The sequence below is a fragment of the Trichosurus vulpecula genome, chromosome 7 (genome assembly GCF_011100635.1).
Source record: "Trichosurus vulpecula isolate mTriVul1 chromosome 7, mTriVul1.pri, whole genome shotgun sequence".
NCBI lineage: Eukaryota > Metazoa > Chordata > Mammalia > Diprotodontia > Phalangeridae > Trichosurus > Trichosurus vulpecula.
The window spans coordinates 52,744,684-52,768,576 of record NC_050579.1 but is presented as its reverse complement, the minus strand read 5'-3'; the positions used below and the strand labels follow the sequence as shown (position 1 = coordinate 52,768,576).

The window sequence follows — 23,893 nt, the reverse complement described above, 5'->3', positions numbered from 1 at the left end:
CCCAGCTCCCTTTGAGAGGGAGCCCAAATGCCACCTCCCACATGAGGCCTTTTCTGATTGCAGCAATGATAGAATTATTTTGTATTTATTTTGCTGCGCTGCATATAATACTTACTGATACACATAAGTATACTGTATCAAGGGTGGGAAACCTGCTGCCTCAAGGATACATGACTTTCTAGGTCATTGGGTAAGACCTTTTTGACTGAACTCAAACTTCCCAGGACAAATCCTTTTATGAACGGGATTTGTTCTGTGAAATTTGGATTTGGTCAAAGGGCCGCACTTGAGGACCTAAAGGGTGACACATGGCCTTGAGGCCTCAGCTTTCCCCACCCCAGCTCTAGTTCCTACCTCTCCATCTGGTCCACAAGCATATCACGATGGACTCAGACAAGTACTTTGATGAAATATGGGTATGCCAGGGGTATGGTGGTAAATGTTTAATAACCAGCTCTCCAGCGGAAATAAAAGAGCATATACAATACAATTTTTAAAAGAATATTTTATTTTTTCTCCAATTAACATTTGTTGCTTTTTTGAGTTGTAAATTCTATAAAACAATAAATACACCTTCGATCTGTAGCATTTGTCAATTTTGGAGGCAGAGGGAGCTGGTTTCTGCACACTCCTAGCTATATCAAATATAAGGCACTTACTCCCTAAGCTCCAAGTCTGGAAATGCCATTATCTTTTGACCACTGGATATACTGTCTTGGCTCCGTTTAGGGGAGGAGGGTTTAGACATATATTTCCTTCTCCCAAGGCAGACAGGAAACTAAAACATCTGGAACTTATGCTGTGGATGGTGTCAGTGGCCGTGGTGGCAGCAGCATCAGGCTGCACTCTAACCTCTGAGGGAGATCTGTAGCACCATAGAGGCCTGAGGCACAGCCAAGAGGCTGTGAGACCAAGACCCAGGAAGCCAGAGCAGGCATACGGGGCCCATGTGACCTCTAGAGGGGAGGTCCAGGGGTTGCCACAGCATCCTGCCAGCAAGTTCCATGTGCTCATGTCTGAAGTCAGCTGGTGGCCATCTAAATGGTCATACCATGCCTGGAACTTAAACTCTTAAGATAATTCCCTCATGGGGCTAGCTAGGTGGTACAGTGGATAAAGGACTGACCTTGTGTCAGGAGGACCCAAGTTCAAATCCAGCTGTCACTTAACCCCAATTGCCCCCCTTCTCAAAAAAATAATTTTCTTGTGGCACAGAGACACTGAATGACTGGCCCCCGGTCACAAAGCCATTATGCCTCAAACACAGGATTTGAACTCAAGATTTAATTTAATAGTATTTGACTGTGCCAGAATATACTCAATCTCCATCCTTCATGGTTCAGTTTGACTGGTTATACCAGGCAGTTTTGCTATTACACTCTTAGTTCATAGGTTTATTTCTCATATTTTGTCAAACATGAATTTGATTTCTGAATTTAATTATCGCTCGTGGCAGAATTTTTTTTTAAACTTTTTTTTTGGAGGCAATCAGGGTAAGGAGGAAAGGAGAGAATTTGGAACGTAACATTTTAAAAAACAAATGCTAAAAACTGTTTTTACATGTAATTGGTGGAAAAACACTAAATATTTTTAAAAAAGATACTGCCATGGTTTGCCATTAACTTTTCTAGTGGATCTTTATGTCAGGCAGAAGTTAAGTGACTTACCCAGGGTCACACAATTAAGAAGTGGCCAAGGCTGGATTTGAACTTTAGTCTTTCTGACTCCAAGCCCAGTGCTCTATCCACTCAACTACCAGCTGCCTCAGCACTAGAAGAATACCTTAAAAATGTTTTAAATAAAGTATATATATGTATATACACACACATATACATACACACATATATACACATACATACACATACACACATACATACAGACACATACTATGTGTGTACTATACCATATATATATAATATTTACACAAAAATTCAAAAATCTTAACTCAGTGTTTTCCTATAGAGCACAGTCACAGTTACAAGTCTAAGAATCTCCCCTGGGCTGCAGTTTCAATAGGACATGGTGGCTTTTGGGGGTTTCCTTGACAGGCTAACTGGCAACAACAATACATAGGACTCAGCAAGATGTCATCAGTAATAAATATCCCTTCCTACCTGCAGCTTTCCTTAAAAGGTCTTCCAAAAAAAGAGAAGGGAAAACCCACATCCCTCTTGTCCAAAGGCCCCAGCTTAAACACACCTAATAAAACCAATTGGTTTTCTTAGCAGATGGCTTGTGCCCCCTGGTGCTGACTGTGGCTCACTACCCCATCTTCTTGGGCCAGGCTGGTGAGGGCGGTGACTTTCTTCTAGAGCAGCTCCATGGATGACAACAGCCTCAAGGCTTTAACACTGTGAGGTAGGTGATTTCAGTGTGCTCAAAGTGCACTTTAACAAAAAAACATGTCCTAATTCCAAATGTTTCCCAGCTTCTGTCTTTAAGAAGTTACAGTTTTGTTTTAGCAATAATACATTTCTCCATGAAGAAAACACTCAAACAGAAGGCAGTGACTTTCTAAAGATATTTCCATCACTCCATGGAAAGGCGTTGGAGCTCATCTTTTGTTCGGTCCTCCTACAAAACACAAGTTCATGTGAATAACTTCCAAAACTCAGTTCGATTAACTTAACCAACATGTATTCAACACCTGCTGTATGCATGGCCCTTTGCTAGATTGCAGAATGAGGGAAGCTTGGAATGCCAGGTGAAAGGGTTTGGATTTTACTCAGCTGACAACAGGGACACACCATCCTTCCATCTGTGCTACAAAGTAACATTTTCTTATCGAACAGTGAATCCTTTTCTAATAGATGCAATTGATTAAACAAACATTAAGTGTCTCCACTGTTCCAGGCACAGTGCTAAGACCTGGAGATACACAGACAAAACAAACAAAAGAATCAGTCTCTGGCCTCAAGGAGCTTACATTCTCTTGGGGTGGAGGGAGATACAAAGATGAATAAATACAAAGTAACATCAGGAGTGAGAGGGAAGAAGAGGAAAAGCTCCACAGAGTAGGTGACACCTGGGCAGACCCTTGAAAGAATCCAGGGATTCTAAGAGGGGAGTCTCCAGTTTGTTGTGATAGGATTTTGCTCAAATAAATACACTGATTAAAAACAGCATTTTTTTTTTAAAATACACTTTACTTTAATACATCGTCTCTCTAGACCAGTCCACTAGGGTTTGTGCTGTCCATGAACATGCTCAGGTTGTGTTCATACAATTCAACAGTTTCAAACTCAATGCAAATGCCTTTTAACAATTATATTACACATTGTGGAAACTTATGCACAGATTCAATGGGTTCTTCTCCATCTCTTTTAAAGTTTATACATTTTAAACAAATAAGAGGGACAGAGGCCAAAGTGTAGAAGAAAAACAGCCTATACAAAAAGCCAAATCTCATTTTTACAGTACATTAACCGAGAATCTTTCATATAGATTTCTTCTAGTGTGTGGATTTTGATGATGCCCATATTGCACAGGAAACTTCCCAGCAGAGGTGACTAGAGAATGCTGAACATCATCAGGGAGAAATTAAGAAGAGTCTTGGGAACCAAAAGCAATTTCAGCAATATATGTTCTTATCCCACCAGCTTCCTGGATAGTGCCTGACCAGGAGTTTTCGGAACTTGTCATATAGCCAGATGACAATGGCATATGGTACTGCCACAAACCAATACCGAACCCAAAGTGTGGTGAAATTCAGGACTGGAACATTTACAAATCCACAGGAGAGGATTGCTGCTATGATAATCTGAGATGCAATCCCTACCCAGATGACTTTATTTCTGAAGAGACCTTGCCGGAAAATGGAATTTATCCTTGTTTTTCTGATGATCACATCTGCAATTTGCTGGACCATGACTGCAACAAAGTAAGCAGTGTATCCACTCCATTCCAAGTACTTCTGCTGATATTTTGTCCATTCTTGTCCATAGCTGTCTTCAAGGTCATTCAGATCCCAGTCTTGTCAGAGCAGATGATGGAGGTGGAACCCAGAGTTTCCACTGCTTCCAGGTTCTTCACCAGACAGGTCTTCTTGGCCATCCGTTTTGCTGTCAGGGACAGACTCACAGTGACAGCAGCCACCAGACCCTCTGGTACATTGGCCAAAATGATGCCAATGAGGAAGATGACAGCATCTAGGACTCGGTATTTCATGCATATTGCAATGATGAAGAACACAATACCAATAGAAACAGCTACCCCTGCTACAATATGGACAAAGTGCTCAATTTCAATGGCAACTGGTGTCTTCTCATGGCCAACTGATGAAGCCAGTGAAGCAATTCTTCCAATGATGGTACGTACGGTCACCTGTGTTGATGACCATTCCAGCTGCTGTTCCTTCCAGGCAAGTTGCAGAGTAAAAGCCAACGTTCTTTGTTTCCAATGGATTCTCATAGGTAAAATCACAAGAACGAGACTAAGGCTCTGATTCCCCACTAAAAGATGAATTATCTACCTTACATCCCTGTGAGACCAGGATCCGGATATCAGCAGGAATCAGGTCACCAGCTTTAATCTCTACAATATCTCCTACAACCAGCTGCTCTGCAGGGATCTCAGTCTTTTCTCCATCTCTGATGACCAAAGCTTTCCGAGGAATCATTTTAGTGATGCTGGCAATGATGTTGGTGCTTTTTGCCTCCTGGTAATAAGCAAACATCCCAGTGAAGATGACCACCACGATGAGCACAACACCTAAATAGAAATTGTCCATGGAGGCAGACTTGTCCTTTGAAAACTCAATCAGATATGCAATGAAACACAGGACAGCTCCTGCCCACAAAAGGCTGGAGAATCCACCCACCATTTGTTTGAGGAACCTGATGATTCCTGGAGTTTCTTTGGGGGGAGGAAGGGCATTGGAACCATCCTGAGCCAAGATCTCCGAAGCTCTTGTGCTAGTGAGACCTTGGACGATGTTTGTTCCATACTTTTCTTCTAATTCCTTAGTGCTGAGTTTGTGGTCATCCAGATCAAGGTCTTTCTTGAGTTCTTTCTGCTGGTCCTTCTTGTGGTTTCTGAAGCATTCCTTCCACTTGCCTTTGCCATTATCCTTGTCTAATGTTTCAATGTCTTTTGTTCCATTGAACTCAACAGAGTAAATTTCTGATTTCTCCTTGCCCATTAGTGCAAAGGCTGTGGAGGGTCTGAGGTGAAGTGGAGTCCTGGGCGGAGAGAGCAGTGGAGAATTCAAGAAATTGAGCCTCAAGCCGAAGAACTCAGGAGTCTGGCGATCAGGTCACAGGAGCTCACAGGTTCTGGCAGGGCAGTTAGCAGGTTCTAGTGCTCAACTCTGGGTTTCTCCATCTGCAGACATCCTGACAGGTTCAGTGTACTGCCAGCCAATAGGCTTACAGATTAAACACAGCAGACGACAGGCACTCTATAAAGATTTAGCAAATGAAAATAAGTGCTTTGGACCTCTGTAAGGAAAGAAGGGAGATGCTAAATCCACCCCATTCCTAAACTTTCCTTCCTTCAAATTCCCGAATATTTCTGGTATGCTGCTGAATGGGAGAAATGAAATGAAGCCTAAGAGGATTTAGTTACAATTTGTTGTATGTAGCAGAAAGTACATGGGACTTGGGTGTCAGATGGTCAGGTTACTAATAATAATAGCTAACATTTATAGGTTTACAATGAGCTTTACAAATATTGTCTCATTTTATCCTTACAACAATCCTGGGAGGTAGGTGCCATTACTATCTCCATTTTATAGGCAGGTAGAGGTTAAGTGACTTGCCTAGGGTCACACAGCTAGTAAATGTCTGAGGACAGATTTGAACTCAGGTCTTCCTGACTCCAGGTTCAGTGCTCTATGCACTAAGCCACTTCACTGCCTAGACACATGAAGCTAGTTATTTCCCATCTTTAAGCCTCAGTTTCCTCATCTGTAAAATAGGATAACGGTACTTGCTTCCTCCTTCACAGAGTGGTCATGCAGAAAGTCTGTGGCAAACAACAAAATTCTATATAATTATAAATTACTACTGTTTAGAGGAAGCACAATGCAGTAGAAAAAGGACCATATTTGGAAGCTGAGGACCTGGGTCTGAATCCAAGTATGTTGAAAGGAGTAGCACAAGAAGACTGGAAAGGAAGGGACTAGGTCATAGAGGGCTTTAAAAGCCAAATGAAAGATTTTCTATTTGATCCTTGAGTCCATAGGGAGTCACTGGAGATGACTGAAGAAGGGGGAGATTAGTTAGATCAGCTTTAGGAAGATCAATCCAAAAAGAAGCTGAGTGGAGAATGGACTTCATTTGAGAGGGACTTGGGGCAAGAAGATTAGCAGCAGGCTACTGCAATAGCCTAGGCATGATGTAATGAGAAAAGGAGCAAACGAGAGAGATGGGTAAGGTAAAATCCACAAGCCTTGGCAACAGATGAGATGTGGGAGGGGAGAGCAAGGAGTTGAGGATGACACCTAGGTGGTGAGCTTGGATGTCTGAGAAGATAGTAGTGCCCTGCACAGTAACAGGGAAGTTAGGAAGATGGGAAGGTTTTGTGTTTTGGTTTTTTGGGTGGGGGGAGAAGACAATGAGTTCAACTTTGGACCTGCTGAGTTTAAGATATCTATGGATAGAGATATCAAGATATGGATATATCTGTAGATATCAAGATGTCCAATAGGCAGTTGAAGATGTAAGACTGACACTCAGGAGAGACCTCAGGACTAGCTAAATAAATCTGAGAATCATCTACATAAAGAAGATAACTGAATCCATGGGAACTTATGAGACCACCAAGCAAAATCTAGTGGGAGAAGAGATTGGCCTCAGGGCAGGGGCTCTGGGCACATCCAGGTCTAGTGGGAATGAGCAGGATAAAGGTCCAGAATAGGAGACCGAGATGGCACAGTGAAGCAGAAGAACCTAGAAAGAGGAGAGCATCAAGGGGAAGAAGGTGGCCCACAAAGTCAAACGTTGCAGAGAGGTCAAGAAGGAAGAGAACTGAGGAAAGGATATTCGATTTAGCAATTACGGGATGACTGGTAACTTTGGAGAGGGCAGTTTCAGTCAAACGATGCCTGCAGAGTTAATTAGAGAAAAGGAAGCAAGAGTTCCTAAAGCACGGAGTTTAGCCATTTAAGGGAGGAGAAATGCAGGATGGCAGCTTGTGTACCTGGATGATCAAGGGAGGGCTTTTTGGAGGACTGGGAAACATGGGTTGGATGGAGAACTTTGAGGGAACATCAGTATGGATGTTGAAGCGTCCTAGAATAAGGGAGGAGAGAAAGGCTCCCTGAGGAAAGGAGAGTAACCCAGAGTAAGCTGAGTGTACCCAGCAAGGTCCTAGCAAGGTTAGGGTGTGCTGACAAAGAGAGCAGAGCTGAACACCACACCTTACAAATGGTGTTTCTCAAGAGTTCTCCAGGGGAGCTAAGAACAAGAATAATAATGGCCCAAGATTTCATTTCCAACAAGTATGGAGAATAGGGAGGCTTCTGTTACAATCTGTATAGAAAGCAGTACAGGTGGATTTCTGTCATGGCCTGACAGGAGGGAAGGTAAAGAGGTGTCAGGGAGAATGAAGTATTCCTTTAAAAAAAAGATGAAGGATTTCAGTGTGAATCAAGGAAGATGAGTCATTTCATTTGCCAATTTGAACCTTGGTTTTGTCCTGTGTAAAATGTGGGGGAGTTGGACTAGTCGAAGACCTCCAAGGTTCCTTCCAGGGCTTGCAATCTAGGAGCCAATGAGCACCACTGACTCTGGAATTCAGGGCTGGCAACAGGTGCAGCCATTCTGTCTCTCACTAGGCATGCTGGGGAGTTGGAAAATGGAGGGTTGTCATCATAGCTTCTATCCATTTCCTTGCCCAAACTGGTGGCTTGAATTAGCAGTGAAACTATCACAGAATGGGATGAAGAGCTGGAGGATCCCCAGAGTACAGAATCATCAGCCTCCAGTTAACAAAGAATGTCCCCATGGCAAGGGATGGGCACTGAAACCAGTGGGATTTGCTAGAAGGAGTGTGGTAGAGAGGAAAGAGGACTAGATCTGACATTCAAAGCCCTGGGCTTGAATCCTGGACCCCTTATGGACTTCAGTTTCTTCATCTCTAAAATGGGAAAGTGGGATTGCCGTTAATGAAATAACGACTGGCATATACACAGCGCTTTAAGGTTTGCAGAAAAATATCCAGACGCTTTCTCATTGACTTTCATAACAGTCCTGTGAGGTCAGTATCACAGAGGTTATTAGTATTTTATAGATGAAGAAATTGAGGGCCATTAGGATTAATCGCTTTGACCATGATCACACAGCTACGGGGTGTCAGAGGTAGGATCTGAATCCTGTTCTCCTGTGCCTCCGAGGCCGGTGCTCTCACCACCATACCAAGGTAGGTCTCTGCCGGCGTTATCATTGTTCTATCTATTGGTGTCTATGATTTCACTTGTGTAGAGGGCTCCTACGATCAGTGGGATCAAATGAGATTATATTTGTAAGGCAGCTAGGCGACACGATGAACTGGAATCAGGAAAACCTGAGTTCAAATCCAGCCTCAGACACTTATTATTGTGTAACACTGAGCAAGTCACTTAACCTCTGCCTGCCTGTAAAACGAGGAGAGTAATGGCACCTGCTCTGCAGGCTAGCCGTGAGGATCAAGGGAGATAATATTTCGAAAGTGCTTAGCATTAGTTCCTGGAATGCTTACTCAATTCCCCCACTTAGCACACAGCAGGCGTTTAAAAACTGCCTGCTCTCTCCTTTCCCTCCTGATGGGGAGCTTCCTCTACTGATAAAGATCAGAGGGTCCTTGGTAACTTAGAGCCTTTGATAAGTGAAAGGGTAAAATGACTTTCTCAGGGTCACAAAGTCAGTGTGTGTCAGAGACAGGATTTGAATCACGATCTGTCTCAAAGGCCAATTTTCTAACCACTGTGAGTCAATGCCTATTACTGTTGTTGTTAACAGTAACAATAATCTCATTATCATCTTTTACACTGAGATTAAGACAAAAACAATCCTCAGACAAGTGGTTTTCCTGCTGTTATACTTTTATATTTCATGTCCTGTTGTAACCAGAATGGCCTTTGTTTTCTTTGAGTGACTCAATTTATCTCAGTGAGCTTTACTAGGTGCTAAGCCCCGGGCCCAAATCCCATTAGGTGTTAACATAATTCATGTGGATGTGAACCTCCCAGGGTCCTAAGGGGAGGGGCCAACTCAAGAACCAATCGCCAGAGCCTGAGCTCTGGTGATTCAGATGATGTTTGATGATGTCTGAAGCCCTATAAGAAGTGAGGACAGAGCCATTTGTGCGGGGCTCTGGAGATGGTGTTGATGAGGAGGCTCCAGGCAGCTGTAGCTAAGGAGCCCTCCAGCTTATAAACCCAGATGTTGAGATTTTGTTGAACTCTGGTAACTATATGTTGGGATTTAATCAGACAAAGTCTGTTGATGTTTGTAATTTGTTTGCATTTTGTTTTGAAGTTCAGGGTGCTGGCTTTTTCCCTTGAACTAACTGAATGATATTTGAATGCTGAATTAAAAGTAAGCTTGTCAACCCCTTCACTCTGCTTTCCTTAATTAAGCAGATCAGAAGAACCTGTGCTGTTGGCAGCTTTCTGGGTGCTGGCTGTGGGTGAATCTTATACCCCCACAGAAGCTGCTAGCCAGATTGTTGAAACACCTGTATACTACTCTATGGTGGACAAGTCAACTACTTTTTGTAGTTGGATACTAGGAGTGTAGCATCCGTAGGTGCCACTGATTCTAGTCATCTTCTGTAAGGTCACTGAAAGCATCTCGAGGACAATTACAGCAGCAGGAGACAAAATGATGGAAATGACGTACCCCTTGTCCTGTTCTCAAAAGATTTTGATTTCTTCCGCTAGGTATCAGTTTGGAAGGTTTTGTGGTTCCACAAGGTTTGGAGATTATGAGTATCTGGTATGATGATATCTATTAAACGTTGTTCTTAGTTTTTTGATGGGTTTGTGGTTTTTTTAAATGGAACTCTGTTATGCCTGGGTGATGGTGGGTGATGATACCATCCATGGTAACAATCTGCTTTCAGTACAGTTTGTTATTAATGCTGCTGTCATTTAAATAAGAATAATTCTAATTCTTAAAAATAAATTATTATTTGACTGCATAGTTATGACTAAATCTTATGCTCCTTAGTCAATTGGTAGAAAAAGTTAAAAGGGCCCTCCTTTCAGAACTGTCACCTAGAGTGCCGGGCCAAGAGTCAGGAAGCTCTGAGTTCTAATCCTGCTCCAGACACTTACTAGCTATGTGACCTTGGGTAAATAAACTTCTTTCTGTCTCAGTTTTCTCATGAGTAAAAGGGGAGAATTATACTCAAGAGCCGTTAAAATCTTTTCCAGCTCTAAATCTGTGGTCTTATGACCAGTTTAAAGACTCCTTAAAAGTCACCTTTAAAGTGACCATTTTAAAGTCACCTGAGGAGTCACCTTTCTTGGCTTTTGAGTGATTTTATTTTTCCCCTGCTGTGGCATGAGGGCAGAGTTTATAATTTCAAAGAGGATCATATATTTGTCTGAAAGGTTCAGAACCGCAAGACATAAGGAATCTTCAAAGTAGGAGGCAGAAGAATCAAAGCATATATTTAGGCTCCACAGTAACCAACCCACAAACCAGCATCCCCATTTTGATATATTGATCAAAAGCTTCCAGGCCAATAAGTCCACCTCACAAGAGTAACCAGGAGGCCACAGAGAAGCATGATGGTATAAAGCAAAATTATATACATGCTTCCCCTCTACGGTAAAAAGATTACCCACTGGCCTCAAGTCCTTGTTCAGCACTCCTCAATCCTCAATCCTCATGTAGGTCAGCTCTGCTACCGGCAGCTCCTGCTTCAGCTTCGGCTGTGGCTATAGCTGTAGCTGTAGCAGCCTCTGGCTCCAACAGAAGCTGTTTTTAACCATCCGGCTTCTGCGGGGGTGTAAGGTACGCCGGGGAAAGCATAGGTTCTTTCGATCTGCTTAAGCAAGGTGAAGGGGTTGACCGGGAAAGTACAGGTTCTTTCAATCTGCTGAAGCAAGGTGAAGGGGCCGACAAGCTTACTCCAATCCAATGTACAAACAGCATTCAGTTCAGGGGAAAAAGCCAAACTAGTCAAGGGCACTTGTTGACTAAGTGCTAAGGAGCCCATTTTTGGTTACCAACACACCTGTGTTGTTTGAGACACTGACAAGCACTACACAGGATGAGGTGTGGATGGATTGTGAGCTGCTCAGAGGCAGGGAGTTAGGCCCCAAGGTTGAGTCTGAGGACACAGAGCCAAGAGCTGCTTGCAGTTAAGCAAGTTGCCACAGGGAGGCAGCACACGTGAATAGGTTGTGGGATGTCCGAAGAGGAAGAAGCTGTGACCATCTATCTCACTGAACGTTTGAAAGTGTTGAAGCGGCCAGAGAGCGAGTGTGCTAGGTCCTGGGGATATCACATACCTGAGCAGGATGTGAGGAGGCTGTGAAAGCAGGAGAGAGGAAAGGAGCACATCCTTATAGAATGCATACTCTTACACATATGTTTGTATGTGTATGTGTGTCCTGATGATAAGGGTAGCATGTACCTTCCAAGAAAAACATAAAGGGTGGAGAAGCAGACAGTCAGAGTGGCCCCTCCCCGCCACAACTTCCTCATCCTGACCTCCTCTCACTTCTGCTGTCTGTGGCATCCGGTATCTGACACCACAAATCTACTCTCTTTGTCCAGGGGTTTTTGTTGCCCTGACAAATTGAATCTGCCTTACCCAGAGAGGAAGCTGAAACCAAGCTACAAGCAAGAGTCCAGCAGCAATGGCCACAGGAAAGGGGAAAAAGCAAACAAAATTAGATAAAACGAATACTAAATTAAACATTAATTAAACAGCACCTACTATGTGCCAGTGCTTAAACACTTTACAAATATTACCTCATTTGATCCTCACAACTTTGGGAGGTAGATACTATTATTATGCCCACTTTACTGATGAAGAAACTGAGACAAACAGGCTAAATGACTTGCTGAGGCTCAGATACCTGGTGAGTGTGTAAGACCACATTTGAATTCAGCTCTTCTTGACTCCAAGACCAGCACTCTATCCACGGCACCACCTGGGTTGGCTTCAGTCAACTAAAAAATGGCCAGGACTCTATCAGGACATAGCCTTAGCATCTTCCCTCTGAGAATATCTCCAATTCGTCCTGTCTATATCTTGTTCTTAGAGTCAAGAAGTCCTGAGTTCTAACCCAGCCTCAGATACTTACTAGCTGTGTGACCACGCAAATATAATGGTTTGCATATTTTCTCCCCCATCTGACTGTGAGCTGGGATTCTTTTGTACCCTACTTTGTATACCCCAGTACCCAATGTGGTACCTAGCACACAGTAGGTGATTCATAATTGCTTGTAGACTTGATTTGATAACTAAGTGGCTGCCTCTGCTGGCAATCCAATTTACTGCTATGATGACCATTTATGGATGGTGCCAAGCCACCTCAAATCTTGTGAATTGAAAACCAAAGAAAGCAGAATTCACAGCAACAAATATAGCTTCTAACAGCAGAGTTACAATGATAAAATGTGACAAACTTACTTTAGTCTAGCTTCCTCTCTAATCTGTTAAAAGAAGAGAAGAAGGTCTCTTGGGAGTGGTGTACTTTCTGACTCAGGCCCTCTTCCTGATGACTCAGCTGAGGTTGTGCTGAGGCCCCAGCTATAGTGGGTGTGCTGGGGAGGGGCTGGAGGGAGAGCATGAAACAGTATGGCAGAGAGGTGGGGAGAGTGAAGCACGGAGAGCCTACGGAGACCTAAAGGTCAGTGAATTCTTAATGCCTATGTGCCAGGCACGGGGCTAAGCCCTGGGAGATACAAAAAGAGGCAAAAGACAGTCTGCCCTCAAGCAGCTTAAAATCTAATGGAGGAGGCAACATGCAAATATATTGAAAGGAAGCTGCATGTAGAATAAGTAGGAAATAATTAACAGGGGACGGCACTAGAATTAAGAGAGGTTGGACAAGGCTTCCTGTAAAGCATGAGATTCTACTGAGACTTGAGTTGAGGCAGAGAAGTCAACAGGCTGAGTAAATCGGTCATTCCAGGTATGGGAGGCAGTGGAAGAAAATTCTCAGAGCAAATATAGGGATTGTCATGTTTAGAGAAGAGTCAAGAGCCCAGTATCACCAGACTGAAAAAGCTGAAATGTGTCATCAGGTCACAGAAGGGATTTTAGAGGCCTGGGCCAACCCCTTCATTTTACAGATGAGGAATTCAAGTGACCTGTCCAAGGTCACACAGATTTCTTAGCTCCTCTAATTGCAAATGCAGCCTTCTTTCTCTGGCTGGTGACTGTCTCCAGTGGAAACCTTTATAATCTTAGGTGCGCATCTGATGTGGTTAGCCACCAGGCAAATTTCCACTGAGGCATAGAGGGCCCTTCATCACACCCAAAAAGCTTAAATTGGGCCCAAGGTCATTAAGAGTTTTCATAATGATGCTGGGTCCAGGTTGGGGATCTGTCTGCAGAATCCTAGAGAGGCTGGATCTGTTCCAGGGTCTTTAGGTGATTCAGACTTACTTCTGGAAATAGCATTATTATCATAACTCCTCTCCAAGACCACTTTGGGGCAGACAAAAAACATTGTCACCACTCATCCCAGGCTACTTTGTATCCACTTCTAGGAGCCTCTGTCTAGAAAAAGGAATCTGTGGCATGATTGGACGTATCCCCATACCAGCATTCTCCTAGGCCCAAGATAACACATAGAAAGGTCCTTTTGCAATATACACGTTAGTTATCAATGCTATTCTTATTCTTAGTCATGATGTTTCTTATCACCATGGGGAAAACTAGAATGGCAAGCAGTCCCAAATTTTAGGCAATTGTTGAAAAACTACAACTACATGAACCAGTTTTTACGCATCCTGCAAATGTCTAACATTTCGGCCAATGGCTTCCATTGCTAAACTGTTCTTTCTACAACTTCGAAAAACAGGTAAAAGAATTCAGAAAGTAATTTAAAAAAAAATTATACATACCTCATGTTTTTAAGATGCGAAAGACTACAGCAACGCACAGCACCAGAAAAAGGACTGATCCAATTAGTAGAAATCTGTTCCTTTCCTGACTCCCTGTTAAAAAGAAAAGAAATTATAATAAAGTGATTGCTGTATGCTGTAAATATGCACTGAAAATGAATTTACACCATTAATCTCATTTCACTTGTCAAGTGAATTTTCTAAGCTTAGGTCAAAGGTAAAGAAGGGCAAATTCCCCTGCCCTCCACATCAGGAAGGAGGTAGGTAGAACAGACAGTGACCAGATTACATTATTTGACGTAGCTACCTTGTCCCAAAATAGTTCTCCTGAGCTTAAAATTCTATCAAGCGAAGGTCAGTGAATTACAGACTCTCAGAGTTGGGAGGGCCCTTGAAGGTCACCTGGTATAATCGACATGGGAACAGAAATTCCTTTTGCAAAAGCCTTAACGACTGGTCATCCAGCCTTCTCTTTGATTTGTTACTGAGTTATTTCATTTGTGTCTGACTCTTGGGATTTTCTTAGCAAAGATACTGGAGTGATTTGTTACTTCCTTTCCAGTTCATTTTAGAGATAAGGAATATGAGGCAAACAAGGTTAAGTGACTTGCCCAGGGTCACACAGCTAGTAAGTGCCTGAGACCACATCTGACCTCAGGTCCTCCTTCAAGCTCAGTGTTCTATTCACTGTGCCACCTAGCTGCCCTGCTTATCTTCAAGACCTGCAGTGAAGGAGAATCCACTATCTCTAACATCAAGGAAGCCCACTGACCTTTTGGGTGACTATATTTCATTAGGCTGTTCAAAGTATTTACAATACTACCACTAAGAAGCATGGCATAGCAGAGGTCAGGAACATTCAGTTTCTAGTTTCTCCTCTGACACATCAGAAGTGTGAGTCTGAATTTCTCAAAGTCTAAGGCCATTCTCTAAGAGTGCAAAGTTGCAAAGGAGGTGCTAAGATCAATATTGGTGAGGGACTTTCCTTTTCTGGGAGTTCCCTATACCAATGAAAGCACAGATCCAGTCCAAAAAATACTAGTACTAATTATGACTAAAAAAACCCCCCCAAACCCAACCCCAATTACATATGTTTACTCTATGAGGTAAGGAGTGTGAGTACATGGGAAAATGCTTTGGAATTAAAGTCAGAATACCTAAATCTTGACTCTGATCCTTTTATTAGTCATGTGAGCACAGGAAAGGTTATGTTACTTCTCTGTCTCAATTCTCTCATCTGTAAAATGGGGATAATAATTTTTGCTGGACCTATATTTTATTTGCATTAGACTGGGAGCACCCTGAGAGCAGGGACTGTTCTTGTTTACTTATTTCTTTGGTTTTTGCCTTTCTCTGTATCCCCAGAGGTCAGCACAGTGCCAGGCACATAGTAGGTGCTTAAAATGCTAGTTGTCTGTCACATATTAGGTGCTTAATAAATGCTGCTGTTAGGAGAGAAATACTTTGCAAATCATAAAGAGCTGTATAGATTTCAGGAGTTGTTATCATTATTATTACTATTAGGCATGTGACTATAGACCAGTGCCACACAATTAAGAGGTGACAGAACTGGGACCTAAAAACAGGCTCCTGATTCTAAGTCAAGCACAGCTGCAGTCACACCCAAACTAGAAACCAGTGAACTTGACTTTGATTCCCGACAAATTCTCAAACATGTTAATTATTAAAGGAATAGTTAGTGAACATCTGGAGAAGGAAGCAAAGATTAGAAAAGAGTCATCAGGGCTTCATTGAGAAAAGGCCAAACCAGACTACCCTCATCACGTTTCTTTATTGTTGTTTGTTCATTTTTCAGCTGCATCCAACACTTCATGACCCTCTTTAGGGTCTTCTTGGCAAGGATACTGGAGCAGTTTGCCATTTCCTTCTTCACCTCGTTTTACAGATTAAGAAACTGAGGCAAACAGGGTTAAGCAACTGGCCCGGGTCACACAGCTGGTAAGAGTCTGAGGCCACATTTGAACTCCAGATCCCGAGCTCTAGCCACTGCACTACCTAGCTGCCCTAGGAAATGTTAGAATACAACAAAAATAGAGTTTTAGCCAAACTCCATTTGGGGAAATGAAGAGGAGATATTCATAAACTCTTCCTCTTTGTGGGCTCTTTCCCATCTCATTCTTAAACGAGCCTTCTTTTCCCTTGCCTTTTTTCTTAACTTATTCAGCATTACCCCACTTATCTTCCTTTCACTTCTAAACATAAACCTTGCGGGGTGGGGGGGTGACAATTCCAACTGAGAATTTATTGCAGAGAAGAGGAAAGCTGGACATAGGACATGGACCTGAGACTTTGTTTCCCCCAGTATATCTCAGATCCTTTAAGGACAGGGACTGTTTTGCTCCCCAGTGCCTAGCACAATGCCCAGAGTGGGGAAATCCCAAGTTATACTGCCTGTCTAAAATACAGCGCCAAATATAATAATATTAAATACAGATAAAGGTAATGAATTCCACTGGGGTTTTAAAAAATCATCTTCATAAATATAAGATGGGCTGGGTATGGATAACCAGCATTTTGTTTGAAAAAGGTCTAGAGATTTTAGTGGACCACAAGCTCAATATGAGTAACAATGAACAGTGGGATAGAGAAGCATAGAAAGCCATATGATCAGAGACTAGAGCTAGGAAGCATCCTCTTACTGTTGGGAAGCAGAAACCTAGAGGGGTTAACTTCACTATAATCACAGAGCTTGTGAGTGAGTGGCCAATGTGTCCTGACTCCTAAGTCCCCAGCTTTTCCCCTGCCTGCTTCACAACAGTATTTTGGGGAAGGCACATTATAACCCTTTAATTATCATCTAATGAATTAAGTGGTTAAGGTACTTCTGGATATGGCTGGAGACAAGATGAACTCAAATGTGGACTCAGACACAATCTGTGTGACCTCAGGCAAGTCACTTAACCTTTGTTTGCTCAGTTTCCTCATCTGTAACATGGGGATAGTACTGGCACCCAACCTCCAGGGTTGTTTTGAGAATCAAAGGAGATAATATTTGTAAATTGCTTAGCGCAGTACCTGGCACACAGTAGGCACCTAATAAATGCTTGTTTCATTCCTTCCTGAGCAAACAAACCCAAAGAACAGTGAAAAATGCATCAAAACACAGATCTAGTGGAACTAGATGTCTTTAGCTAACTAGTCACAATGTCAAGCTCAAATAGAAAGAGGGACTACTGACCCAGACGTAGGGATCCCCGTCAATTACACTTTGACTTAGTTTCTAAATGTGATGTTATCTAACTTTTTCTTGTGTTTTTATTTATTTGGTTAAATGTTTCCCAATGACATTTTGATCTGGGTCAGGCTGTACTCGGGATCACTGTAGGGGTATGTAGGCCCCATGTAGGCCTCTGTTCAAGAATCCTTTGAGGTCATCCAAGACTAAGGACAACAACAATAGCTTTGAAAGGAGGCTTTTATAAGCACAGCTAGATCAATGATACAGCGACTACAACAGTGTAAACAAAAATAAAATTAGCCAAAGAAATGCAGACTCTGAGTAATCAAACAGCTAATGATAATGGTCTCAGAGGAACTAATGAACCTGCCTCCTGCCTCTTAGGAGCAGGGAGGTGGGGGACTACAGATGAGAACTCGAAAGGTCAAGTCATTTGCCTATGATTACTCAGGTAGTAAATACCAGTGCTGGGATTTGAACCCAGGACTTTGAATTTCACATCCAATGCTCTTTCCATGGCACCCAACTGGGTCAATAGCAACTGCAGTGAGACCTCTAGTTGAGGTGCTTAATAAATACTAGTTGATTGATCAATCCAACCAACATTTTGTCTTTGCTGACCAATGAATGGAATAAAGATAGAAATGGAATTATAAAATATTTGCAGATTGCTATTATTGTTTGTCCTTCATTCTTGGAGAAGACCGTGACATCAGGAAAGTGATGCCATGACTTGTAAAAGTGAATTGGATTTAAATGAGGGAAGACTCTGCAAAGTCACCAGCCTCATTTTCTCCTCTGGAGCCATCTGGATCCAGTGGGGAGATATAGACCAGGACGACTGGAGACAGACTCCACTGGGAATACCAAAAGAGATAAAAGATAGTGTGCCCTCAAGAAGCTTATAATCTAATGGAGGAGGCAACATGCAAACAAATACATTTAAAGCAAGCTATATAGAGAATAAATACTGGCAGGTTACGAAGAATTGGAAAGAATAGTTAACATGATGGATGACCAAATTTGGACCTTGATGATGTGTCAATCTAGTAAGATAATAGGGATTAACGTAAAGTCATCCACTCATCATCAAGAAGAGGACAAGGGAGGCGTGGGTAAAGAATAGCTCACATGAAGAAGGCCTCCTGGGTTATGTGCTGTTGTACTCTGCCTTGGTCAGATCATGTGTGTGTGGGGGGGTACTTATTGTGTTCAGTTCTGGGCACCACATTTGAGGAAGGGCATTAAAAAACTGTCATGAATACACAGAAAGCAGGGCTATAAGTCTAACAAGGAGACTGGAGCCCATGCCATACAAAGATGGGTTGAAGGAACGAAGAGTGTTCAGGCCTGAGAAGACAACACTTAGAGAAGAAATGATAGCCATTTTCAAGAATGTTAAGGGCTGTCCCACGACAGAGGGATTAGATAGTTCTGCTTCTTTTTTTAAAACAGGAGAGGACTAGGAGCCATGGGGAGAAATTATAGAAAGGCAGCAATTGGCCAATATAAGAAGCAAATTTCTAATAAGTAGAGTGGCCCAACACTGGAATGAGCTACCTCGGAAGGCAATGAATTCCTTACCCATGAGAAAGTTTAAGTCAATGGGCATGGCCACTTGTCCTATGGAGAAATGAGTGTTCAACTTTGGAAATCCCACCCAATTCTGAGTTTCTGTGAATAGGATTGTAGTTCAGGTTGTCCCCTGATGGATTTATGGATCTCCTGAAATGGTTGTTGTCCTTCATTCTCAAAGAGGACCAAAATGACATCACTATGTCAGAGTCAAGACACAGTGCATCCATCTGTGGCTGATCAGAGCAGTAAGAGCTCAGAAGGCTCTACCACAGGTTGAGCACAAATAGTCCATGTGAACATTTGGGGTGATGTCTGTAAATTTGCGCACCTCCCATTTCTTTTGAGCTATGTCCTCCCAACCCTCTTCCTCACCCCCTCCACAAGACCACAGTGCCCCACAAATGATGTAATGTTCCTACCTCTAGAACTTTTTCTTCCTCCACCACACCCAGACCGAAAAGTCCATTCATTTCTCCCCACTCCCCCAAACATACAAATTTCCATTTGGTTTCTTTCGTGACAAATCATTGACTGACTAAAATAAGAAAGTCTGAGAATAAACATGCTATGTCTTTGCTTCCTGGTTTTATAACTTATTAAACATATGGCCTGACCAAAAAGTCTCAAAATCTATTTTTCTCACAAGTAACTTTCAGGGAACTCATTATTTTGTCATTTTGCCTAACTCAAAACCGAAGAACTTGACATTTGCTGTCTTTACACCAGACAATTTTTTTAATTTAATTTTTAAAATTTTTTAAAATTAAAAAAAAACTTTAATTCTTAATTTTTAAATTTAAAAAAATTAAATTTAGATTTCTGGATTTGAATTTAAAAATTTTCAAATTAAAATTTTTAAATTTCAAAATTTTCAAAATAAAAAATTTTAAATTAAAATTTTTAAATTTAAAAATTAAAAAAAAAATTTACTGATGCCCTCTGTTTTATGTCATAGTCATTTCTGCTTACAGCCACCCCCACCCCCAATCCTCAGAAGTGAATCCTCCCGTACAACAAAGCAAAGTAGTTTCAAGCAAAAACAAACCACACAATGACGAATGTGTACAACATCAATGTACCATATGTAAAACATTCTGCCCTGGTAGTCCCCCACCTTCGGACAGTTTCATTATTGGTCCTCTGGGACCATTATTATTAGTTCTTTGATTACGCAGAGTCTGTTTTTCTTTTGGTAATTTTATTTTTGTTTATATTGTTATAGTCATTATATTATTGATCTGGTTCTGCTTATTAATGACCCCTTTAAAAGTGTATGGTTGGGGCAGCTGGATGGTGCAGTAGATAGAGCACAGGCCCTGGAGTCAGGAATTCCTGAGTTCCAATCTGGTCTCAGACACTTACTAGCTGTGTGACTCTGGGCAAGTCACTTGATCCCAACTGCCTCAAAAAGAAAAAAAAAGCATATTGTTGCTCTTCTTGGTTTTTCCAGGTTAAGGAATTCACTACCTGTGTGGTAGTGGACTACTGGACTACTCCAGGGGTGGAGTACCTGCAGCCTTGAGGCCACAGGTAGCCTTCTAGGTCCTTGGGTGTGGCCTTTGACTTAGTCCAAGCTTTATGGAACAAATCCTTTTGTTAAGGCTATGTGTTCTGTGAAGTTTGGAATTCAGTCAAAGGGTTGCACTTGAGGACCTAGAGGGCCACAAGTGGCCTTGAGGCCATGGGTTCCACACCCCTGGACTATTCTAATTATTAGAAAGTTGTTCCTTATATTGGACCCACAGCTGCCTCTCTCTAAACATTTTGCTCAAATGATTCTGGAGCGAAGTTCACTTCCTAAATCCAGGCAACTGGGCAAGTTTCTGCATATGAACTGCAGAGGTTTAATGCCCATAGATTTGGAGCTCTACAGGATTAGTGTAGCCCAATCCATTTCTTTTCCAAATGAGGATCCTACAGCCCAGAGAGGGTTAAGTCACTTGTCCAGGATGTTGCTGAATCAGGCTTTGAACCCGGATCATAGAATCAAGTCCTGTGACTCTAATCCCAGCACTCTTTCCACAGTGCTACACTGCCTCCTGTAGTCAACTTCATATAAATACTCACTCTCTTGGACACAGGTCTTGAGAAAGAGTGAAGATTCATTGGTAGATTTGGGGTTCTTGATAATGCAAGTGATGTTTTGATGGAGATTTCCAGAATTCCTCAGCTGCACCTTTGATTCTGAAAGATTCACATACGATCCAGAAAATTTCCATTCGTAATTTAGAAAGCGACTGCCTTCTGACCCATTACACCATACTGTGAAGTTTTCACCATCAAAAGAACAGTAGAGATGAGGTTGTGGAAGGCTCTCTAAGGAGAAAAAAAAATTAAGCAAGTTATGTATCACAACAGAAATTGGTTTATGCTCCAAATACATTTAAAACTGCCATTTAAAAAAGTGAGAGGGCAAAAGGACCTACATATACAAAAATATTTATAGCAGCTCTTTTTGTGGTGGCAAAGAACTAGAAATTGAGAGGATGTCCATCAGTTGGGGAATGGATGAACAAATTGTGGTATATGAATGTAAAGGAATATTGTTGTGCTATAAGAAATGATGAGCAGGCAGACTTCAGAAAAACCCAGAAAGACTTATATGAACTGATGCAAAGTGAAATGACTAGAACCAGAAAAAACACTGCACACAGTAACAGCAACACTGTATAATGATCAACTATGATTGACTTGGCTTTTCTCAGCAATACAATGAGGCAAGACGGTTCCAAAAGACTCAGGACGGAAAATGCTAACCACATCCAGACAAAGACCTGATGAAGTCTGAATGTAGATCAAAGCATATTATTTTCAGTTTATCTTTTTGTATTTTTTCCTTTTGTTCTGTTTCTTTCACAACATGACTAATATAGAAATGTGTTTTATTCGACTGCATATATTTATATGCTATAACCTATATCAAATTACTTTCCATCTTAGGGAGAGGGGAAGAGAGAGAAAATTTGGAACTCGAAATTTTATTTAAAAAAAGAATGTTAAAAATTCTCTTTACAAATAATTGGGGGAAAATACTATTTAAAAGAAAAAAAGTGAGAGGCAGCAGGTAGTAGTGGAGCGACCTGCTTCAGATGCCTCATGGCTGTGGATTCTTAGTAAATCACTTAACCTCTCAATTTTCAGCAACTCTCTAAGACTGTAAATTGTAGACAAAAGCTGCTAACCTATCCCAGTGGAGCAAGTATCTCCATCCAGGAGTCCTCTATAGCATAGAAATTACAGGTCTATTTCGTTGCTTATTTACAAATCTATAACAAGCCTTAGTCTTCCTTATAACCTCTGGAGTACATAAAGACAGTTCCTTTCCCTAAGCACTAGGGGGAAAATCCTTTCTCTTGCATGATTTGGAAACTCCTGGGTAAACTGATAGCTCATGGTGTCTGGCAGCTGGGGAAAGTCCCTGTATCCCTGCTGTTTGATGAGCAGTAAGGCTACTGGTATACATCACCAAGGTCCCCGGAATGCAAATCCAGCAATCTTGCCATCATACCATGCTATCTCTCTTGTATTTGTATCCTCAGTCCTTAGCGTAGTATTAGGCACACAGCAAGGGCTGAATAATTGCTTTTTCACACAATCATTCATTCATGGGTTTAGTCTTGTGACTTTAAGCATCAAAACTAAAAGAAGACACCAGTTACCTGGATAAATGTTACACATTAAGCTACTGTCACTTATTAATAATTAATAATTGCTAAATTAATTTGCCAGATTGCCCAGTTACTTTAGCAAGGAATAAAACAAAAGTCAAGTGGGTGAATTTGGAGACTCAGGAAGGTCTAGATTAGAATGTAAGATGTTGCCCTGGCTGTAACTAGGATTCTTTAATCCAGGAGGACAAGATTAAAGAGAGTCTCTGTATTCCCTCTGTAGGTAGAAATAACTGAGCTTGGCACACACCAGGAAGAATTATGAAGATAGGAAGTTACCTTACCCATGCTTCCTTGGTGAGAGCTCCTCCCCGACTGGGTTATTCCCTGGTCCCTCCCTCAAGATTCCCATAGTGGCCTCATTCAGTATATTGGAGCTTCTGACCATAAAGTGCAACCTTTGTATCACCACGGGGTGGGACAATGTTCCAGGTTTCTTCCCCCAGTGGGCCTTGTATCCCTAGGCCCAAGTGGGTTGGCCCACCTGCCCACAACTGAATTTGTCTTAAGAAGTTGATTTGAGAGGGGCAACTAGGTGGCGCAGTCGGTAGAGCACCGGCCCTGATGTCAGGAGGACCTGAGTTCAAATCTGACCTCAGATACTTGACACACTTACTAGCTTTGTGACCTTGGGCAAGTCACTTAACCCCAATTGCTGTGCCTTTAAAGCCCTCTCAAAAAAAATTAAAAACAAAAAAAGAAGTTGATTTGAGAACACCTCTCCTATTGTTTGTCCCAGACATTGCTGGGGTCAATGTCTAGTGGGGCTTCCAAAACAGCCAAAGTAGCAGCATGAAAGGACTGTGGGTTTGCAGGAAGGGAATCAGAAGGAAAATAGAGAATGCTAAAAATAGATTTCATAGGCATCGAGCTGGGAGAGACCTTCAAAGATCCCATTAGATTGTGAGTTTTTTGGTGACAGGGACCAGAACTATATTTTTGCCTTTCTTTCTAAGTATAGCCCTCAGTACATACAATGCCTGGCACATAGTAAAATGGTTAACAAAAGCCTTCTGACTGGCTGATCCACTTCAAATCCCTCATTTTTTACATTTACATAGGAGACTGAAGCCTAAAGACTTACCCCCAATCACATAGACAGTAACAGAGCAGGGACTGGAGCTGAGGGCTTCCTTCACTTCACCATATGGCAGAAGCCTAGCTCTGCTAATCACCGATCTACATGACTCAGACTGGCATTCAAGCCCCGATGTCATCAATGTCCCATTTCTATCACCATGAGGCCTATCAAAACTGTTCATTCCCCAATACATTCCACTGGCTGGGACAGATTGGCTTTCTTACCACTCCCACAGATAGCCTCTGTGAAAGATGTCCCTTCCTGCCTTAAAAATCCATCTGGTCTTCTTTCTACCATTCTGACTTAAATTCCAAACCAACCTATGAAACCTATGAGGGGCCTGGAGTGGATG

The 23,893-nt window shown here is 42.0% G+C and overlaps 1 protein-coding gene and 1 pseudogene across 2 annotated transcripts in view; both read right to left on the bottom strand.

Annotated features, from left to right (window-relative positions):
- Positions 1-1,908: 1,908 nt before the first annotated feature.
- CD58 (CD58 molecule) overlaps positions 1,909-23,893 on the bottom strand; it is an 88,622-nt gene continuing 66,637 nt past the window's right edge. The window contains exons 4-6 of one of the 2 annotated variants that reach the window (XM_036769221.1): positions 20,860-21,108; positions 14,016-14,108; positions 1,909-2,574 (exon numbers count right to left, since the gene is read on the bottom strand). In XM_036769221.1, the coding sequence (XP_036625116.1) occupies positions 14,017-14,108; positions 20,860-21,108 (341 nt within the window). In that variant the 3' untranslated portion in view covers positions 1,909-2,574; position 14,016. Of the gene's footprint in view, positions 2,575-4,485; positions 5,399-14,015; positions 14,109-20,859; positions 21,109-23,893 lie in introns of those variants that run through there. The other variant, XM_036769222.1, reaches the window with a different exon arrangement.
- Positions 2,949-5,143, bottom strand: LOC118858636 (annotated as a pseudogene).